General features: G+C 47.9%; 1 protein-coding gene across 1 annotated transcript in view; it reads left to right on the forward strand.

Annotated features, from left to right (window-relative positions):
- The window catches only part of bicdl1 (BICD family like cargo adaptor 1), a gene marked incomplete at both ends in the record, with an annotated part of 36209 nt that overhangs the window by 6711 nt on the left and 11946 nt on the right, over positions 1–17552 (forward strand). The window contains 1 exon segment of the mRNA XM_080498930.1: positions 12904–13032. Coding sequence (XP_080355056.1) covers positions 12904–13032 — 129 coding nt within the window.

Below are 17552 nucleotides of genomic sequence, written 5' to 3' on the forward strand. Positions count from 1 at the left end.
TACATTTCTAAGTATGAACAGTTGAACAATCTGAACAATACAGGAATGTTTACACTGTTTAGACAAAAATAACAAATGAGACATCGTTCGAATACAGACTTAAATTGGTCAGTTTTCCTGATCACATGTCTTTGTCCTCAGTCTTCATCCCTCCACATCGTTAACAAATGGTCTCCAGACATTCCCAATAATGTTGTTCTTCCCATATCGGTAATCAGTATCGGCAAGTAGCTAAAGGTTACTACTCGTACTCATGCGTGGGTAAAATACACGACTGGGCCTGCGTCCTCATAGCGTGACGCTATTGTTCTGTCACAAGGATGAGCTGAGCTGCTCCGTCACTCCGTCTCTCCTGACGGGATGTAAACACCTGGAAGACCGCGGCAGGGATGTGACCGGAGGAATCCCCACCGCGGGGAACACAAAACATGCATCTGCTCTGAAACCTCGTCTGTAACAACCAACACGCTGGCTCTGTCTCCTGGGAGAGGATGGGTCTCCGAGAGGAGGAGGGGGAGGAGCAGGAGGAGTAGTAGGGGGAGGGGGAAGATAGGAGGAGGAGCAGGAGGAGGGGCAGCATGAGGAGGAGGAGGGGGAAGATAGGAGGAACAGCAGGAGGAGTACTAGGAGGAAGAGTAGAAGGAACAGAAGGAGGAAGAGCTGGAGGAGGAGCAGAAGGAAGAGCAGGAGGAGGAGCAGGAGGAGGAGCAGGAGGAGGAGCTGGAGGAGGAGCAGGAGCAGGAGGAGGAGCAGGAGGAGGAGCAGGAGGAGGAGGAGCAGGAGGAGGAGCAGCAGGAGGAGGAGCAGGAGGAGGAGGAGGAGGAGAAGGAGGAGCAGGAGAAGGAGGAGGAGGAGCAGGAGGAGGAGCAGGAGGAGGAGCAGAAGGAAGAGCAGGAGGAGGAGCAGGAGGAGCAGGAGGAAGAGCAGGAGGAGTAGCAGGAGGAGGAGGAGCAGGAGGAGGAGCAGCAGGAGGAAGAGCAGGAGGAGGAGCAGGAGGAGGAGGAGGAGAAGGAGGAGCAGGAGAAGGAGGAGGAGAAGGAGGAGGAGAAGGAGGAGGAGCAGGAGGAGGAGCAGGAGGAGGAGAAGGAGGAGGAGAAGGAGGAGGAGCAGGAGGAGGAGCAGAAGGAAGAGCAGGAGGAGGAGCAGGAGGAGGAGCAGGAGGAGGAGAAGGAGGAGGAGCAGAAGGAAGAGCAGGAGGAGGAGCAGGAGGAGCAGAAGGAAGAGCAGGAGGAGGAGCAGGAGGAGGAGGAGGAGAAGGAGGAGAAGGAGGAGCAGGAGAAGGAGGAGGAGAAGGAGGAGGAGCAGGAGGAGGAGCAGGAGGAGGAGCAGGAGGAGGAGCAGAAGGAAGAGCAGGAGGAGGAGCAGGAGGAGGAGCAGGAGGAGGAGCTGGAGGAGGAGCAGAAGGAAGAGCAGGAGGAGGAGCAGGAGGAGGAGGAGCAGGAGGAGGAGCAGAAGGAAGAGCAGGAGGAGGAGCAGCAGGAGGAGCAGGAGGAGGAGGAGGAGCAGCAGGAGAAGGAGGAGGAGCAGGAGGAGGAGCAGGAGGAGGAGCAGGAGGAGCAGGAGGAGGAGCAGGAGGAGGAGCAGCAGGAGGAGCAGCAGGAGGAGGAGCAGGAGGAGGAGGAGGAGAAGGAGGAGCAGGAGAAGGAGGAGGAGAAGGAGGAGGAGCAGGTGGAGGAGAAGGAGGAGGAGAAGGAGGAGGAGCAGGAGGAGGAGCAGAAGGAAGAGCAGGAGGAGGAGCAGGAGGAGGAGCAGGAGGAGGAGCAGAAGGAAGAGCAGGAGGAGGAGCAGGAGGAGCAGAAGGAAGAGCAGGAGGAGGAGCAGGAGGAGGAGGAGGAGAAGGAGGAGCAGGAGAAGGAGGAGGAGCAGGAGGAGGAGCAGGAGGAGGAGCAGGAGGAGGAGCAGAAGGAAGAGCAGGAGGAGGAGCAGGAGGAGGAGCAGAAGGAAGAGCAGGAGGAGGAGCAGAAGGAAGAGCAGGAGGAGGAGCAGGAGGAGGAGCAGAAGGAAGAGCAGGAGGAGGAGCAGGAGGAGGAGCAGAAGGAAGAGCAGGAGGAGGAGCAGGAGGAGGAGCAGAAGGAAGAGCAGGAGGAGGAGCAGGAGGAGGAGCAGAAGGAAGAGCAGGAGGAGGAGCAGAAGGAAGAGCAGGAGGAGGAGCAGGAGGAGGAGCAGAAGGAAGAGCAGGAGGAGGAGCAGAAGGAAGAGCAGGAGGAGGAGCAGGAGGAGGAGCAGAAGGAAGAGCAGGAGGAGGAGCAGGAGGAGGAGCAGAAGGAAGAGCAGGAGGAGGAGCAGGAGGAGGAGCAGGAGGAGGAGAAGGAGGAAGAGCAGGAGGAGGAGCAGGAGGAGGAGCAGAAGGAAGAGCAGGAGGAGGAGCAGGAGGAGGAGCAGAAGGAAGAGCAGGAGGAGGAGCAGGAGGAGGAGCAGAAGGAAGAGCAGGAGGAGGAGCAGAAGGAAGAGCAGGAGGAGGAGCAGGAGGAGGAGCAGAAGGAAGAGCAGGAGGAGGAGCAGAAGGAAGAGCAGGAGGAGGAGCAGGAGGAGGAGCAGGAGGAGGAGCAGGAGGAGCAGGAGGAGGAGCAGGAGGAGGAGCAGCAGGAGGAGCAGCAGGAGGAGGAGCAGGAGGAGGAGGAGGAGAAGGAGGAGCAGGAGAAGGAGGAGGAGAAGGAGGAGGAGCAGGTGGAGGAGAAGGAGGAGGAGAAGGAGGAGGAGCAGGAGGAGGAGCAGAAGGAAGAGCAGGAGGAGGAGCAGGAGGAGGAGCAGGAGGAGGAGCAGGAGGAGGAGCAGGAGGAGGAGCAGAAGGAAGAGCAGGAGGAGGAGCAGGAGGAGCAGAAGGAAGAGCAGGAGGAGGAGCAGGAGGAGGAGGAGGAGAAGGAGGAGCAGGAGAAGGAGGAGGAGCAGGAGGAGGAGCAGGAGGAGGAGCAGGAGGAGGAGCAGAAGGAAGAGCAGGAGGAGGAGCAGGAGGAGGAGCAGAAGGAAGAGCAGGAGGAGGAGCAGAAGGAAGAGCAGGAGGAGGAGCAGGAGGAGGAGCAGAAGGAAGAGCAGGAGGAGGAGCAGGAGGAGGAGCAGAAGGAAGAGCAGGAGGAGGAGCAGGAGGAGGAGCAGAAGGAAGAGCAGGAGGAGGAGCAGGAGGAGGAGCAGAAGGAAGAGCAGGAGGAGGAGCAGAAGGAAGAGCAGGAGGAGGAGCAGGAGGAGGAGCAGAAGGAAGAGCAGGAGGAGGAGCAGAAGGAAGAGCAGGAGGAGGAGCAGGAGGAGGAGCAGAAGGAAGAGCAGGAGGAGGAGCAGGAGGAGGAGCAGAAGGAAGAGCAGGAGGAGGAGCAGGAGGAGGAGCAGGAGGAGGAGCAGGAGGAGGAGAAGGAGGAAGAGCAGGAGGAGGAGCAGGAGGAGGAGCAGAAGGAAGAGCAGGAGGAGGAGCAGGAGGAGGAGCAGAAGGAAGAGCAGGAGGAGGAGCAGGAGGAGGAGCAGAAGGAAGAGCAGGAGGAGGAGCAGAAGGAAGAGCAGGAGGAGGAGCAGGAGGAGGAGCAGAAGGAAGAGCAGGAGGAGGAGCAGAAGGAAGAGCAGGAGGAGGAGCAGGAGGAGGAGCAGAAGGAAGAGCAGGAGGAGGAGCAGAAGGAAGAGCAGGAGGAGGAGCAGGAGGAGCAGAAGTGCTTCATTCTCCTGATGTTGAGCAGATTCACTTCTTGCTCTAACGCCATCATCACATCGCAGTTAGAGATTCTGTCGCATTGGTGAGTTTCTGCTGCAAAAGCAGACTCTTAACGTAATTAAAGTTGATTTAATCAAAGTGAAACCGCCTGCAGGGAATCTATGAAGACACTTCCTGGAAGCGGTTTGCGTTTTGGAGGAGTGCAGCAGAGTGAAACTCGTGAGAGCTAATTGAAGGCATCGATCCAGGACTCATGATTCAGTGCGTGAGGCAGACAGAGGGAGACCTGCTGGCTAATAGAACCAATGAGGTCAGCCACACCCTCTCTCTCTTATTTCATTCCTTGCTTCTCTTTCTCTGCCTCTCTGTTTGAGCTCATTACTAAGCTATGAGCGGTGACAGAATCATATTAACTGTTTACAGCATCGAATGAATGCAGCCAATGTTAGACAGCCCATGAGGAAACCCTGAGGCGGCAAGGCCACAGGAGGCCAGCTATTTTCATCTGCCCTTCATGTCTCTCGTCATAGTTAACTCTTTAGATGGAACATCTTTATTGTGAGGAAAGTAGGTCTATAAAAGTCTCCTGCTGACACCGCTCAGATATGAGCCGCTGATAACAAGCAAGTGGTTTCAGAGTGGTGAAAAGGAAATATGCACATTCCCTGAAGCCCATGCTGCATACAGCAGGAGCAGAGACAACATTCATTCAACACTCATTCAGCTCAAATTGCAGAAAACCTCAATTATAGAAGTCAAATAATGTTAACTAGCAACTAAATTCAACATGTATAAACAACCTGTTATCAATATTCAATTTTGCCAATTAAAAATAATTATATGTATCATTAGGTTTGCTTCAATAATAATATCTCTATGGATCTGCTCAGGACTCTATTTGTTTACCAAACACTGGTTGAGAGTGGAGCACACTTCCTGAGAAGTGATGTCATTCTGGAATCCGGTGCTGACAGGATGAGCTATAATCCCAGCTAATAGTCTTACCATATGCATTTGGTCAATGACCCAAAACAGCTCCAGTCCACACTCTTCTTAATTAATAACAGCAGGTAACTTTATTTTTTGTGAATAGAAATTGTTTAAAACTTTGTTTCCAGTTCGCTCATCCCACCATGGACCCAAGTTGAAAACTCGCTGTGCTGCACTTTACAAATGTACATGTTTGAGTAGTTTATTCAAGACCTATTGAATCTCCATTTGTATAGTATTCACTACAGCACTTCATCTGAACATCCATAGACTCTGCCAGTTTGTAAATCAGATGCCCTTCCTGTCACAAATGGGATTGAGATCCGAGTCTTCCACTGGTGGGGTCAGTGGATTATTCTCCACGATAAAACTTCAATGAATCTAGAAAACCCCCCCACTAATGGCAGAAGGGTGTACTGGTCTGTGCGTGGCTCAATTGTCAGGATGGACAATCTCCTCGGCTCTAATCCGATCAGAGTAAAGCAGTGGGAGGGAGACCGTCCTGTAATTACATCACCACGCATGCTCTGAGAAGGCTTAGGAAGGCTGAGGGCTCCTGCTTCATGGCTGTGGTCACTTCTTCCCTCACTGAACTAAACACCAACTGCAGCACCGAGTGGCTCATCAAACTGTAGGCTGTAGAGAAGGACTTGTTCCCATTGTGCAATTACAATCTACAACGGCGTAAAGTGCAACTTCAATATTTCTGATATCATACACCAGTCAGCCATAACATTATAACCGGTGAATTGAAATACAGTGATGATAATTTGATCATGGCACCTGTTAGTAGGTGGGATTTATAAGGCAGGAAGTACACATTTTCTTCTCGACATTGATGTTAAATGTCGAAAAATTGACATTTGAGTTTGACCAGGAAGAAATGATGATGGCTGAGTCAGACTAGTTTGGTGAATGCAGGCCACTGCAGACCATCAATACACAACATGAACAGCAGGGCTCAAAAGTGGATGGAAAGAATCGAGGGAACGAGTAACGTCTGGCCCAGGTTGTCCGATTCAACAGGCGGTCTCATCAGTGTAAAGAAAAGCAGAGTACACTACGTAGCTGCAGCCCAGTCTGAGTGCACATGCCAGCCTCTGCTGAAAGAACACAATAAAGGAAGTTGTCCTTGTCTGATGAATCCATTACGTGAATGTTCATGTGTGTGGCTCACTTGGGGAACAAGTGACACTGGGATGCATTATGGCAAGACAAGTCAAATGTGTGTATAGAGCACCATTCAAACTCAAGGCAATTGTGTGTTTTTCCAAGAAGTAAAATAAATTAAAGATATGCACAATAAAATAAATACATTAAAGCTTTAGAAGAAATGAAAGAAATGCATTCAAACAAATAATGAAGAAAAGTATAATAACTAAGGTAAGCAAGTTATTAAGATGAGTTTAATAAAGTAAGTAAAATATATAGTTTATTCATTATTGCCTGTGCAAATAAGAATGTCTGAAGTGGTGATTTAAAAGAAGTGAGTGCTTCAGGAAGTTTGTTCCACAGGTGAGGAGGGAGGAACTGAAGGCTGCTTCACCTTGTTTCTTCTGACTGGAGGAACACTGAACCTCTTCCTGAGGACCTCCGAGGTCTGGAGGTTTGATATTCGACAAGTCAGTCTGAGATGATTTAGGCCTGAGACCATTGAGCGCTTTATAGAACAGAAGGAAAATTCTGACGTCAATCATTTGGCACACAGGCAGCCAGTGGAGGGGTGGAGCACGGGTGTAGTGTGCTCCACCCTCAGTGAGATGGTGTAAATACACCGTTACAATAATCCAACCTACTGAAAATCAATGCATGAACCAGGTTCTCAGAACCTTGTTGGTCAGAAGTCTTAATGTGGCTGTTGAATTTCAGGTGAGTCCAGAACTCCACCCACATTTCTGCCTGGTTTGATGTCCTGAGTGACCTGGAGTCAAGATGAGCACTGACCTTTAACCTTTCTTTTTTGGAGCCAAAAACAATTAGCTCAGTTTTCTCTGGGTGGAGTTGTAAAAGGTTCTGACACTTCCACTCATCATTAAGGGGGCGTGGCCATTCACTGACGCTGACATATAGAGTTGTGTGTCATCTGTAATTATAAGAGATGTTGTAATGTTCTTGATCTGAGCCAGCATGGAGATGTCAAATAAAAGGGTCCGAGGTTTGATATGGGCCTGTAGTTACTAATTACTGAAGCATTCAGATTACTCTTTTTTAAAAGAGGTTTGATAACGGCTGTCTTTAGAGGTTTTGGAAAAACACCCGTCTGAAGAGAGCTGTTGACTCTCCGCAGTACATCTGGAGTTAAAGTATTAAAAACATCTGAGCTCCACTGACTGACTCTCAGGCTAATCTGTTCATTTTATAATAATAATAACAATGCATTGGTTTTATACAGCACTTTTCTAGGCACTCAAAGACACTTTACATTGCATTACTCATTCACTCCATACTGGATGGTGGTGAACTACGTCTGTAGCCACAGCTACCCTGGAGACTGACGGAAGAGAGACGGCCATTTTGGGCCATTGGCCCCTCGACCACCCACTCTCATACTTCATTCACACAGGCAGTTCAGGGTTCAGAGTCTTGCCCAAGGACACTTCGGCATGTGTGCAGGCAGAGATGGGATTGAACCTGCAACCTTCTGATTGGGAGACGTCCTCTCTACCAACCGAGCCATACCTCCCCATTTATGGTGCACTGGGATGAAAATCATTACAAGATGCATCTGATAACAGTTCAGGAGGAACTGATGGTGAGGGATTGGTCAGTCTGTCCACCACACTAAACAAAGTACTGCAGTATTACTATGTTTGGTGATAATCTCAGGGAAGAAAGATTGTCTGGCCCTTTTTAATTCTAGGTTGTACATGCCAAGTGTTTCTTTGTAGATGTCATGATGAACATGGAGCTTAGATTTTCTCCACCTACGCTCCACCTGTCTCCACTGTCCCCACTGTCTTTTTTGGGCTTTAACCAGTCTATTATTCCTCCATGGAGCTTTACTCCTATTACACACTACTTTAGCTTTGACCGGTGCTATGGTATCAATGATATTTATAACATTAGAGCTGAAGTTCTCTACACAGTGATTGATAGAAACTGCAGGCAGAGCTGCATGCAGATTGAATGTCTGGCCGAAGACTCACCGTGTCTTTTCACCAATGTGATGTTTTCTGATCAACGTTTTCTGATCAACTCTGTTTTATGGGAAGAGGTTGAGCTGCGAAAGGTCCAGGAACACAGAGAGATGTGGACTGGGACTCTAAATTCCCCCGATCATGAGCCAATTGATTGATTGCAATGTGCTACATAAAAAAGTATGATTCAAGGTTGGCTCCACTTTACTTTTAAAGGAACTGCTGATAACATCGTGATGCTTTACGGCGCTCTCGCAGATGTGTAGAGGAGTCCATACCTCAATGAATACGGGACTGTTTGAACAGAAAAAGGCGAACTTTATTAAATACTAGGTCACATTGTTGTGTCACTGTGTCTGCCCGTCACCGGAGCCCATAAAACATCTGCATGCTGTCATCTGGAGAGAGTGACGACTCTCTCTGGATGGCTTCCCACAGGCGGGATTTGTTACACAGCCCCCATAAGTCTAGACAAGGTGGTGCTCTGCAAAAGTGATGGAGGAAAATGCCAGAAGCGTCGAAACTGCAAAGTCCCGGCTCTGCGGCTACTGGCTGCTATGACAACCAGAGTGACATGCAAATTGCAAACTCAGTGTGTTGTTACCATGAGAATGCGCTCCGCAGAGTAGCACCGGGATACAGACCGTCTGATGCGACGTTGTGCCACTGAAGGCTGCCCTCCAGGAGCAGGACCTCCAGGTACAGAGAGCCTCAAACATACCTGCATTCATGGAGAACAAAAACAAGAAAGTTAAACTTGTGTAAGACTCTAATAATTAACATTAAATCATCTTACTAAAACACTTAAAGAGTTAAGATTCATATTTTAAACCTTGCTGCTCCATCCAGCCCAGAGTTTACCAGGTTTCTTATGTCTAGAAACATGAATGTACACAGTTTTGAATGAAAAACATTATTTATGAATTATGTCTGACATCCAGGTCATGGTTTGTCTTTGAGTGAGTGAAGATTTTCAAAACTTCAATTAGAAATATTTCTAAATGTCAACATTCAGCCGGAGTTGCATGATGTTGTCGTGAGCTCTGAGCTCCACAAGAAGTCAGGCCTGGTTCCATTCTGGGCTTTCAGCTTCTTTTGTGCAAGGTTTGCATGTTATCCTGCTGCACGTTTTCTCCAGGTACTCAGATGTGCTTTCAGAGTCCAAAGACATGCATATTGAGTGTATTTGTGTCTCTAAATTACCCCTTGGAGTAAATGTGCGTGTTTCTGGTTTATCTGTTTCCCTGTATTTGTCCTATGAGGATTTTCCCCCAATGGAACCTGGGAATGACTATAGCCAAATAACTGGGAAAAATTAATATAGATGTTTGGATGAAAGTTTAAAATGATGAGCAGTAACATCAATATCTGATTGTCCAAATGATGGTGTGATTTAGACAGGACATCCAGATGTCTGGTGGAAAAACCTCACTAAGTAGTGAAACAACCGTGGATTCAGTGATTTTGGAGGAATGAAGAAGAGTGAGGACTTTTTACAAGACTTGAGGAAATTAAATCTCCATTATTCATTCATTCAGCTTCACTTTCCATTCCACAGATACGAACAATGAGTGTATTGCCTTCAACAAAGTACAAATGTGACACATTTTTTAATGTCTTAGGAATTTTCCTGTGGACGTTTCCCTTTTCAAATCAACTCAATTTTACAATAAATGTGTTACAACATAGTCATCTTGAGGTACTTAAAAAAAGGAAGTCTTAAAGCAAATCGGATGTGAGTTGTTTATGACAGGCTCTCTATGTTCTAAACTGCAGCCGTAGGAAACCAAGGGTGAAGACAGGCCCACAGTCCTCAACAGACAAACACAGAAAGATAGTCACATTTGATTCTCATGCATCACTGTACCAGACTAACCCAAACCTGCACAGGGAGAACATGCAGACACTTGAACCCAGACTATTTTCACTGCGAGAGGAAGTGTGCTAGCCACTACCAACATGTGGCCCCTGAATCAACAGGACTGCTGAGGAGTCTGAAAGGTTTTGACTGTCGCAACAGTGCCTTACCCGATGATAAGTAAGTAAAAAGCCTTTAAAGTAGCACATCTCTGGGTTCGGCTCCACTTTGCTGCCCTGGATTCTGTCGCAGAACTTTGATTTTTTTTTTTTTTTTATCCCTGTCCCTGTTTGTCCTGCTGATAAGACTTGATCTGGGATCTGAGGAATTTATACACAGATTAGGTGACTGTCTGCAAGTCTGCTGTCAAATCTGCAGTTTTCTGACACAGTTGTGTCGGCCAGTGGGTCAGACGTCACATCGTCCACTGACCGCGCATCTATTTCCTCACTCAGGAGCAACAACCCTGCATAGCTCCGACTCACACAACCACATCTGGCCACTGCTGCTCATGTGTGAAGGCAGACTGTGACCTGGACTGGTCACCAGCCCATTAGAAGACATTTCTTCCATGACAGCGTTTCAAGTGAAAACACATCGTTTTTGCTCGCTTGTTTCAGAAAAGCGTTCTGAACATGCCAGTCCACAAGTTGCCGCTGTTGGTTGTTTTTGTAATGAAACTACACAAACACGTACATAGAAAACAGCACGCCACAAACATTAGCAAAGGGAGTACACTAACATTCATTTGGACCGACGGCTAAGTTGGATTATTATTAGACACTCACATCAATATAACTACTAATATGGACTATAGAACTAAAGCATAGGCAAGGAGTCATGCCACTCTGGATCCGCCATGTTTGTAATTGTCCATCTGCTGATTCATTTATCTATTTTTCTCATCTGCAGAAACTATCATTATATTATTTGGCTCCGTTGTGTCTCTTCAGAAACTAAAGTTATATTATTTTCACAATGGACGCTTGAAAGAGGACACTTTGGACCTAAAGTGATTTTATTTAGTGACGGTAATACCGCACACCCCGGAGCATGTGGGGAAGGTTGAATGGGATCAAAATGTGTATGCCACCCAAATCTAATATCAAACTGTTACAATAAAATCTATACTTTTAAATGTACTCATTATGATGAAATAGTGCAGTGTAAAGCACGGCCACCTCACTGTGAGGCGATCCTGGGTTCGACACTAGGCTTACCTGCATGTGTATGTATGGGGGTGTTTTTTTTACACATTTTAGACTAATTAAATATAAATGAGTGTGTGTGCCTGGCTGTGTTTCTGTTTGCCCTGCGATGGACTGCCAACACAGAGTTGGACAAAGCACTATAGCAGTGGTCCTAACTATTTATCTACACACTATATCATCTTTCTGTGGTTATATGTAGCGCGGTGGATCTGGTCTTGACAGTTTATCCAGTCGGTTTTCTCTGTTGTGTGTTGTTAGTTACTGTGAGTGAGACGGCTGAGAGCTGTCGTCACGGCACCTCGTCTCATGTAAAGACTCCCAGCGGAGCACAAGCTGCATGCAGCGCTAGCTGAGGACAGAAGTGGGCTAAAGCATCTCCTCCAGTATCTGGGAAAAACCTTTCACATCTCTGTGGGCTCCTCAAGGAGCTGCAACCGTGTGCAGTGCCACCTGCAGGCTCCAGATGGTACTGACATTCATTCACCATCCAGATGACAATGAAAAGACAAACCGTTAAAAAGAGGGATGATCTGAACTGGCTTTGCCCCTGCTTACAGTTTTTTTTCTGCTACATTTACTCCATGTTTAGCCTCCTCACAGAGCTGGAAGAAGTGGATGCTTTTCAGGATTTTTCTGTTGCCATGGCAGTGACGATGATGCGACCAGTAGCTTCCTGAGCGCAGCTTTATGTTAATGATCCTGTGAGGCTGTGTGTGGCCTGATCCCCCCTGTCCAATAAGCTCCAGTGATGCTACCAAGCTGCTGCTGCCTGATCACAGACTAACACCCAGCACATCATTTCTATTGCAGGCTTTAAACAAGGGGCACAACTTTTGGGTGAAATTATGCAGCACTTATAGGAACTGAGTGTGGAAGGCTGATTTACAGCACATTCATCATAACACAGTGGGAGTGCACAGTGGACCTCAGTGCATTACTGTGAGTCTGTGTGTGTTGATGTGTGTGTGTGTGTTGCAATCAGACTCCAGTGAGTCACCACCAAGAAGGCAATAGATGAACAAGCTGCTGTGCAGTCTTTTTATTTAGCAGACACTCCAACTTCACATGGAGAAATAACTGAAGGGGGATTTTACTGGAAGAGGTGGGAAGAAACACATACTGTGTTACTGACCTCAACCCTGTACCATCTGGCTCAGCACGCTCTGGGCCAGTATAGTTACTCAGAGAGCATTGAAACATATTTAACCTGAATTATACATCGATACCAACCATGGATGGATGTATGTATGTATGGATGGATGGATGGATGGAAACTGTAGCACCCACAAACACGTGGCAACATGCCAACTTCACACAAACAGGCTCCCAATCCCAAGTTGGACCTGGACCTGGACCTGGACCTGGGACCTTCCCACTATGGAGTGATATCCCTTCCACCACTGTGTGGCTTTTCTTTCTTCCACCTGAACAAGGAGGCAGGGGGAAGACCCAGCTGACTAGGAGTCCAAGCAGGGCACCCTTCATAGATCAGCAGGCCATCACACGACATCCTTGTGTTTTACATACTTTTCTTTTGAAAGCTGATTCGTTACTTCAGCTGTCGCTTGCATTTTAGAACAATCACCATTTTTCGCTGTGTGGCACTATTCACCAGCATCAAAACACACGGGACAATAACACAAAGAGCAGACAGTCCTTTGTGCATCCATCAGTGCGTAAAAAGACCAAACCAACATGAAAGACACAACCAGATGAAACAGACAACAGAGGGAGGTTCGTCTAATATGAAGACTGAAACAGAGAACTGATGCCACATGGCTGAAAGCTGAGCAGATCACACTGATGCTAGAGCAGCAGATTCACAGCAATAATATGCTCCAGGTCCATGTGTTTGTTTACATAAGAGAAGTTTCCTGATCTGCTTCAAAACATCCTTCACTTATCAATCTCTGAGTGCTTTTCCAAGTCCTGTGCCTTTTGTGCTTCCAGTGTAGACTTTCAATCAACACCATTTTTTATGCCTTTTATTTACACAAGTTTCTGCACTTCTGCTTAACTGTGTGTATACTATTGAAATCCAAGCATGTCATGTAGTGTCTGGTCCTTGTCCAGGCTGCAGAGGTGGAGAGGCAGCTGTCCACTCAGGTCCATTCATTACGGGACGACTTCAGGGAGAAGAGCATGTCTACAAGCCAGCACATGACACGACTGGAGACTCTACAGGCGGAGGTACGTCACGATGTGTATGGATCACTCAACCACTTGTCTGAGTTCTGCTCAGGTGAGTCTGCACAACTTGAGGAGTCTTATCTAGGAGAAAGTGTTTGATGAAGCTGGTGCTCAGTCACAAGTGAAAGAAAAATATTTAGAGGAGTTAAAATGAGACTGTGACATTCTTCAGAGAAGTTTGACAGTAATAAGCATCTAATAAATTGCCACTCGGTGTTAGGATTAATTTGGTCCTGTGAAACCAGAAGGGGCTAAAATGTACACACAATAATCTCCATATCAAGATTTACAAGCCCGTAATGATATTTGTTTTCATGTACTTCCATTTTTCCATATGTATGCGACAAAATGTACGTTTGCATCTTACAATGTACTCGATGTGAATCAACTGACAAAGGCGTGTTCCATTTGGACAACATTATTAACAGGTATCAATCGTTACCAACTCGATTCCTACAGCTGCCTGTCAGACTCCAACATGCTACCAACTTGGGTTGAATTGATGGGTTGTACATTCTGAAAATAACTGGTAAAAGGCTTTTACACTGATCTAACAGCACTGAAAGTGTTTAGACTATTAATGAAATTCACCTCGTCACACACACAATCACGCATCGAATGGAGGTGGCGGCCAAGCGAGGGGCTGAGTCATCCACTTAGAGCGGTTTGGGGTTAAAGTGTCTTGCTTATGGACACTTTGACATGAGGGCCAGGGAAGATTGGGAATGAAACCTTCAACCTTCCCATTGAGAGACAACCAGTACGGTATTCAGTATTCAATAGAGATGAGCAACACCACTATCTGTATCTGTATCTGTATCTGTTCAACCATCCATTGAACCACACCGTAAGTAGGCGTGGTTCAATGGAAAGTGGGTGGGGCTTACATCAGCACATTATTTTAAGTCTGAAATTGATATGATCAGAAGTTGCTTTATTTATTGTTTATTGTTTAAAAACTATATACTATATACTGTATATAAAGCTTAATTTGTAACATTTATAATATATTTATTTTTATGAACAGCCATATACAATAAACATATGAATATAGGCTACTCTGTGTGTTCAGCTATATGTGTGTCTGTGTGTATGTGGTCTGTAAGACTGTTTATTTTTTAATGATGTGTGTGAACCTGGTGATTCATGTAAACATCCAGTGGTGGAAAACAGGAAATAATATGTCAGCCTTGTTCACGGTATTCTTCTCAAAAGCACCGCGATCAGTATGACCAAAGTTTCCAACTGACTTTACACCACCAGCCAAACTATGAGCAAGCAGACGGTAAAAAAAAAAAAAAAACCCAACCGGAGTGGAGGCAGTGGCCGACGCGACACGAGACATTTTCAGGATGACATGAAAGCTAAAGACATCTGAGTCAAATTGATGCTTTTAGGTCAGAAATGATCCTGGACTTCAGGTTTGAAGTGATCTATGTACAGAAAACATTGTTTCTCCCAATGTTTTTTTGTGACGTGACGTGAGGTGACGTGACGTGACGTGACGTGAGGTGACGTGACGTGACGTGACCTGACCTGACGTGAGGTGACGTGACGTGACGTGACGTGAGGTGACGTGACGTGACGTGACCTGACCTGACGTGAGGTGACGTGACGTGACGTGAGGTGACGTGACGTGACGTGACGTGACGTGACGTGACGTGACGTGACGTGACGTGACGTGACGTGAGGTGAGGTGAGGTGAGGTGAGGTGACGTGACGTGACGTGACGTGAGGTGAGGTGACGTGACGTGACGTGACGTGACGTGACGTGACGTGACGTGACGTGAGGTGACGTGACGTGACGTGACGTGAGGTGACGTGACGTGACGTGAGGTGACGTGACGTGACGTGACGTGACGTGACGTGACGTGAGGTGAGGTGAGGTGAGGTGAGGTGAGGTGACGTGACGTGACGTGAGGTGAGGTGAGGTGACGTGACGTGACGTGACGTGACGTGACGTGACGTGACGTGACGTGACGTGACGTGACGTGAGGTGAGGTGACGTGACGTGACGTGAGGTGACGTGACGTGACGTGACGTGACGTGAGGTGAGGTGAGGTGACGTGACGTGAGGTGAGGTGAGGTGAGGTGACGTGACGTGACGTGAGGTGACGTGACGTGACGTGACGTGACGTGACGTGACGTGACGTGACGTGACGTGAGGTGAGGTGAGGTGACGTGACGTGACGTGACGTGACGTGACGTGAGGTGAGGTGAGGTGACGTGACGTGACGTGACGTGACGTGACGTGACGTGAGGTGACGTGACGTGACGTGACGTGACGTGACGTGACGTGACGTGACGTGAGGTGAGGTGAGGTGACGTGAGGTGACGTGACGTGACGTGACGTGACGTGACGTGACGTGACGTGACGTGACGTGACGTGAGGTGAGGTGAGGTGAGGTGACGTGAGGTGACGTGACGTGAGGTGAGGTGAGGTGAGGTGACGTGACGTGACGTGACGTGACGTGACGTGACGTGAGGTGAGGTGACGTGACGTGACGTGACGTGACGTGACGTGAGGTGACGCTACGTGACGTGAGGTGACGCTACGTGACGTGAGGTGACGTGACGTGACGTGACGTGACGTGACGTGACGTGAGGTGACGCTACGTGACGTGAGGTGACGTGACGTGACGTGACGTGAGGTGACGTGACGTGAGGTGACGTGACGTGACGTGACGTGAGGTGACGTGACGTGACGTGACGTGACGTGACGTGACGTGACGTGACGTGACGTGACGTGACGTGAGGTGACGTGACGTGACGTGACGTGACGTGACGTGACGTGACGTGACGTGACGTGACGTGAGGTGACGTGACGTGACGTGACGTGACGTGACGTGACGGGACGTGACGTGAGGTGACGTGACGTGACGTGACGTGACGTGACGTGACGTGACGTGACGTGAGGTGACGTGACGTGACGTGACGTGACGTGACGTGACGTGACGTGACGTGACGTGACGTGACGTGACGTGACGTGACGTGACGTGACGTGACGTGACGTGACGTGAGGTGAGGTGAGGTGACGTGACGTGACGTGAGGTGACGTGACGTGACGTGAGGTGACGTGAAGTGACGTGACGTGACGTGACGTGAGGTGATGTGACGTGACGTGAGGTGACGTGACGTGACGTGACGTGACCTGACCTGACCTGACCTGACCTGACCTGACCTGACGTGACGTGACCTGACCTGACGTGACGTGACGTGACCTGACCTGACCTGACCTGACCTGACCTGACGTGACGTGACCTGACCTGACCTGACCTGACCTGACCTGACGTGACGCGACGCAACATGACATATAATTCTGTTAGCCGCTGGCTTGTAGAAGTCCCACAGTCTCATTCTAAAGTCTTTTAGATATTTTCCTTCTGGCATGACTTTCATGTTTCACCTGCAGAAGCAGATGACAACAGTTTGGAATGACAGGCTTGATAGATGTGGGATTTGACCCCTTTTGTGCATTTTGTAACCTTTATGTCTCTCCTCCTCACACTTCCCTTTACCCACCACCTCCCCTCCTTCCCTGGTGGAGCAGCAAGGGCTAGAAGTGAGTGCTTTTCCCTTCACCGTCTCTCAGACAGACCGCATGCTGCATGTGACCTCCAGTGAAACAACAGAAACAAGGATTACTGTCATGTTGAATTCTTGTTTGGCCAGTACAATAGAGCACAATGCCATATAGTTTATTATTATGTTGGTCTGACACAGGGGCTTTTCAAATGACAGAGGAGAAGAATTACCAAGTTTTTGGATGAAATGTGATGAGGTTGCTTTACATGTTATTCTATTTATTTATTTCACCTTTATCTTACCAGGTAGGTCAATTGACAACCGGTCCTCAACCGGTCCTCATTTACTGGGCGAGAGGCAGCAAGGAGGCACAAAGAAAAACATAGGAACAAATATTATGCATACCATCAAAAAGCGTCACACAATCTTACAAGAAAGGAAGTCCAGTATTCACAGTGTTTACAGTGATGTATATTAAGAAATATGTCGGGGAAAAAAGCTACAAGCGAGTGCAGCAAGCTTTCATTTGTGATGATTCCAGTCATTTGTATCAGAACACTTGAGTGAGGAGTGAGGGTTCACCCTAACCCTGAATTTACCATGACGTACAGTAGGCTGAGATTTGTGTTTTGAATATTGAGGAGGGACTGCAGACATATAGGAGCTCTGTAAATGAAATAAAACCAGTGAATTTGTTAGTTTATCAGTGAAAACAGCAGCAGTGGTTGGTGCTGAAGGAAGCTCCAGTCATGAAGCTGGTAGCTGTTGATCACTGTAGATCTGTCGCAATCTAAGACTAAAAGGAATGTCATTTCAACCTGAAGTTGTTTGGCAGAATAAGTATTTGAGGATTTTTCTTGGTTAACAAAAGGAATACAGGATTCAACCTTGGTGAACAGAACCTTTATGTGGTTTTCAAATGTAAGTTTGCACTCAAATCATCTGATTTACAAGAAATACTTGTGACTTTCAACAGACTCAATCTCAGAGGGGGATATTTCGAAGGG

This window comes from Blennius ocellaris (genome assembly GCF_963422515.1).
Source record: "Blennius ocellaris genome assembly, chromosome: 7".
Lineage (NCBI taxonomy): Eukaryota > Metazoa > Chordata > Actinopteri > Blenniiformes > Blenniidae > Blennius > Blennius ocellaris.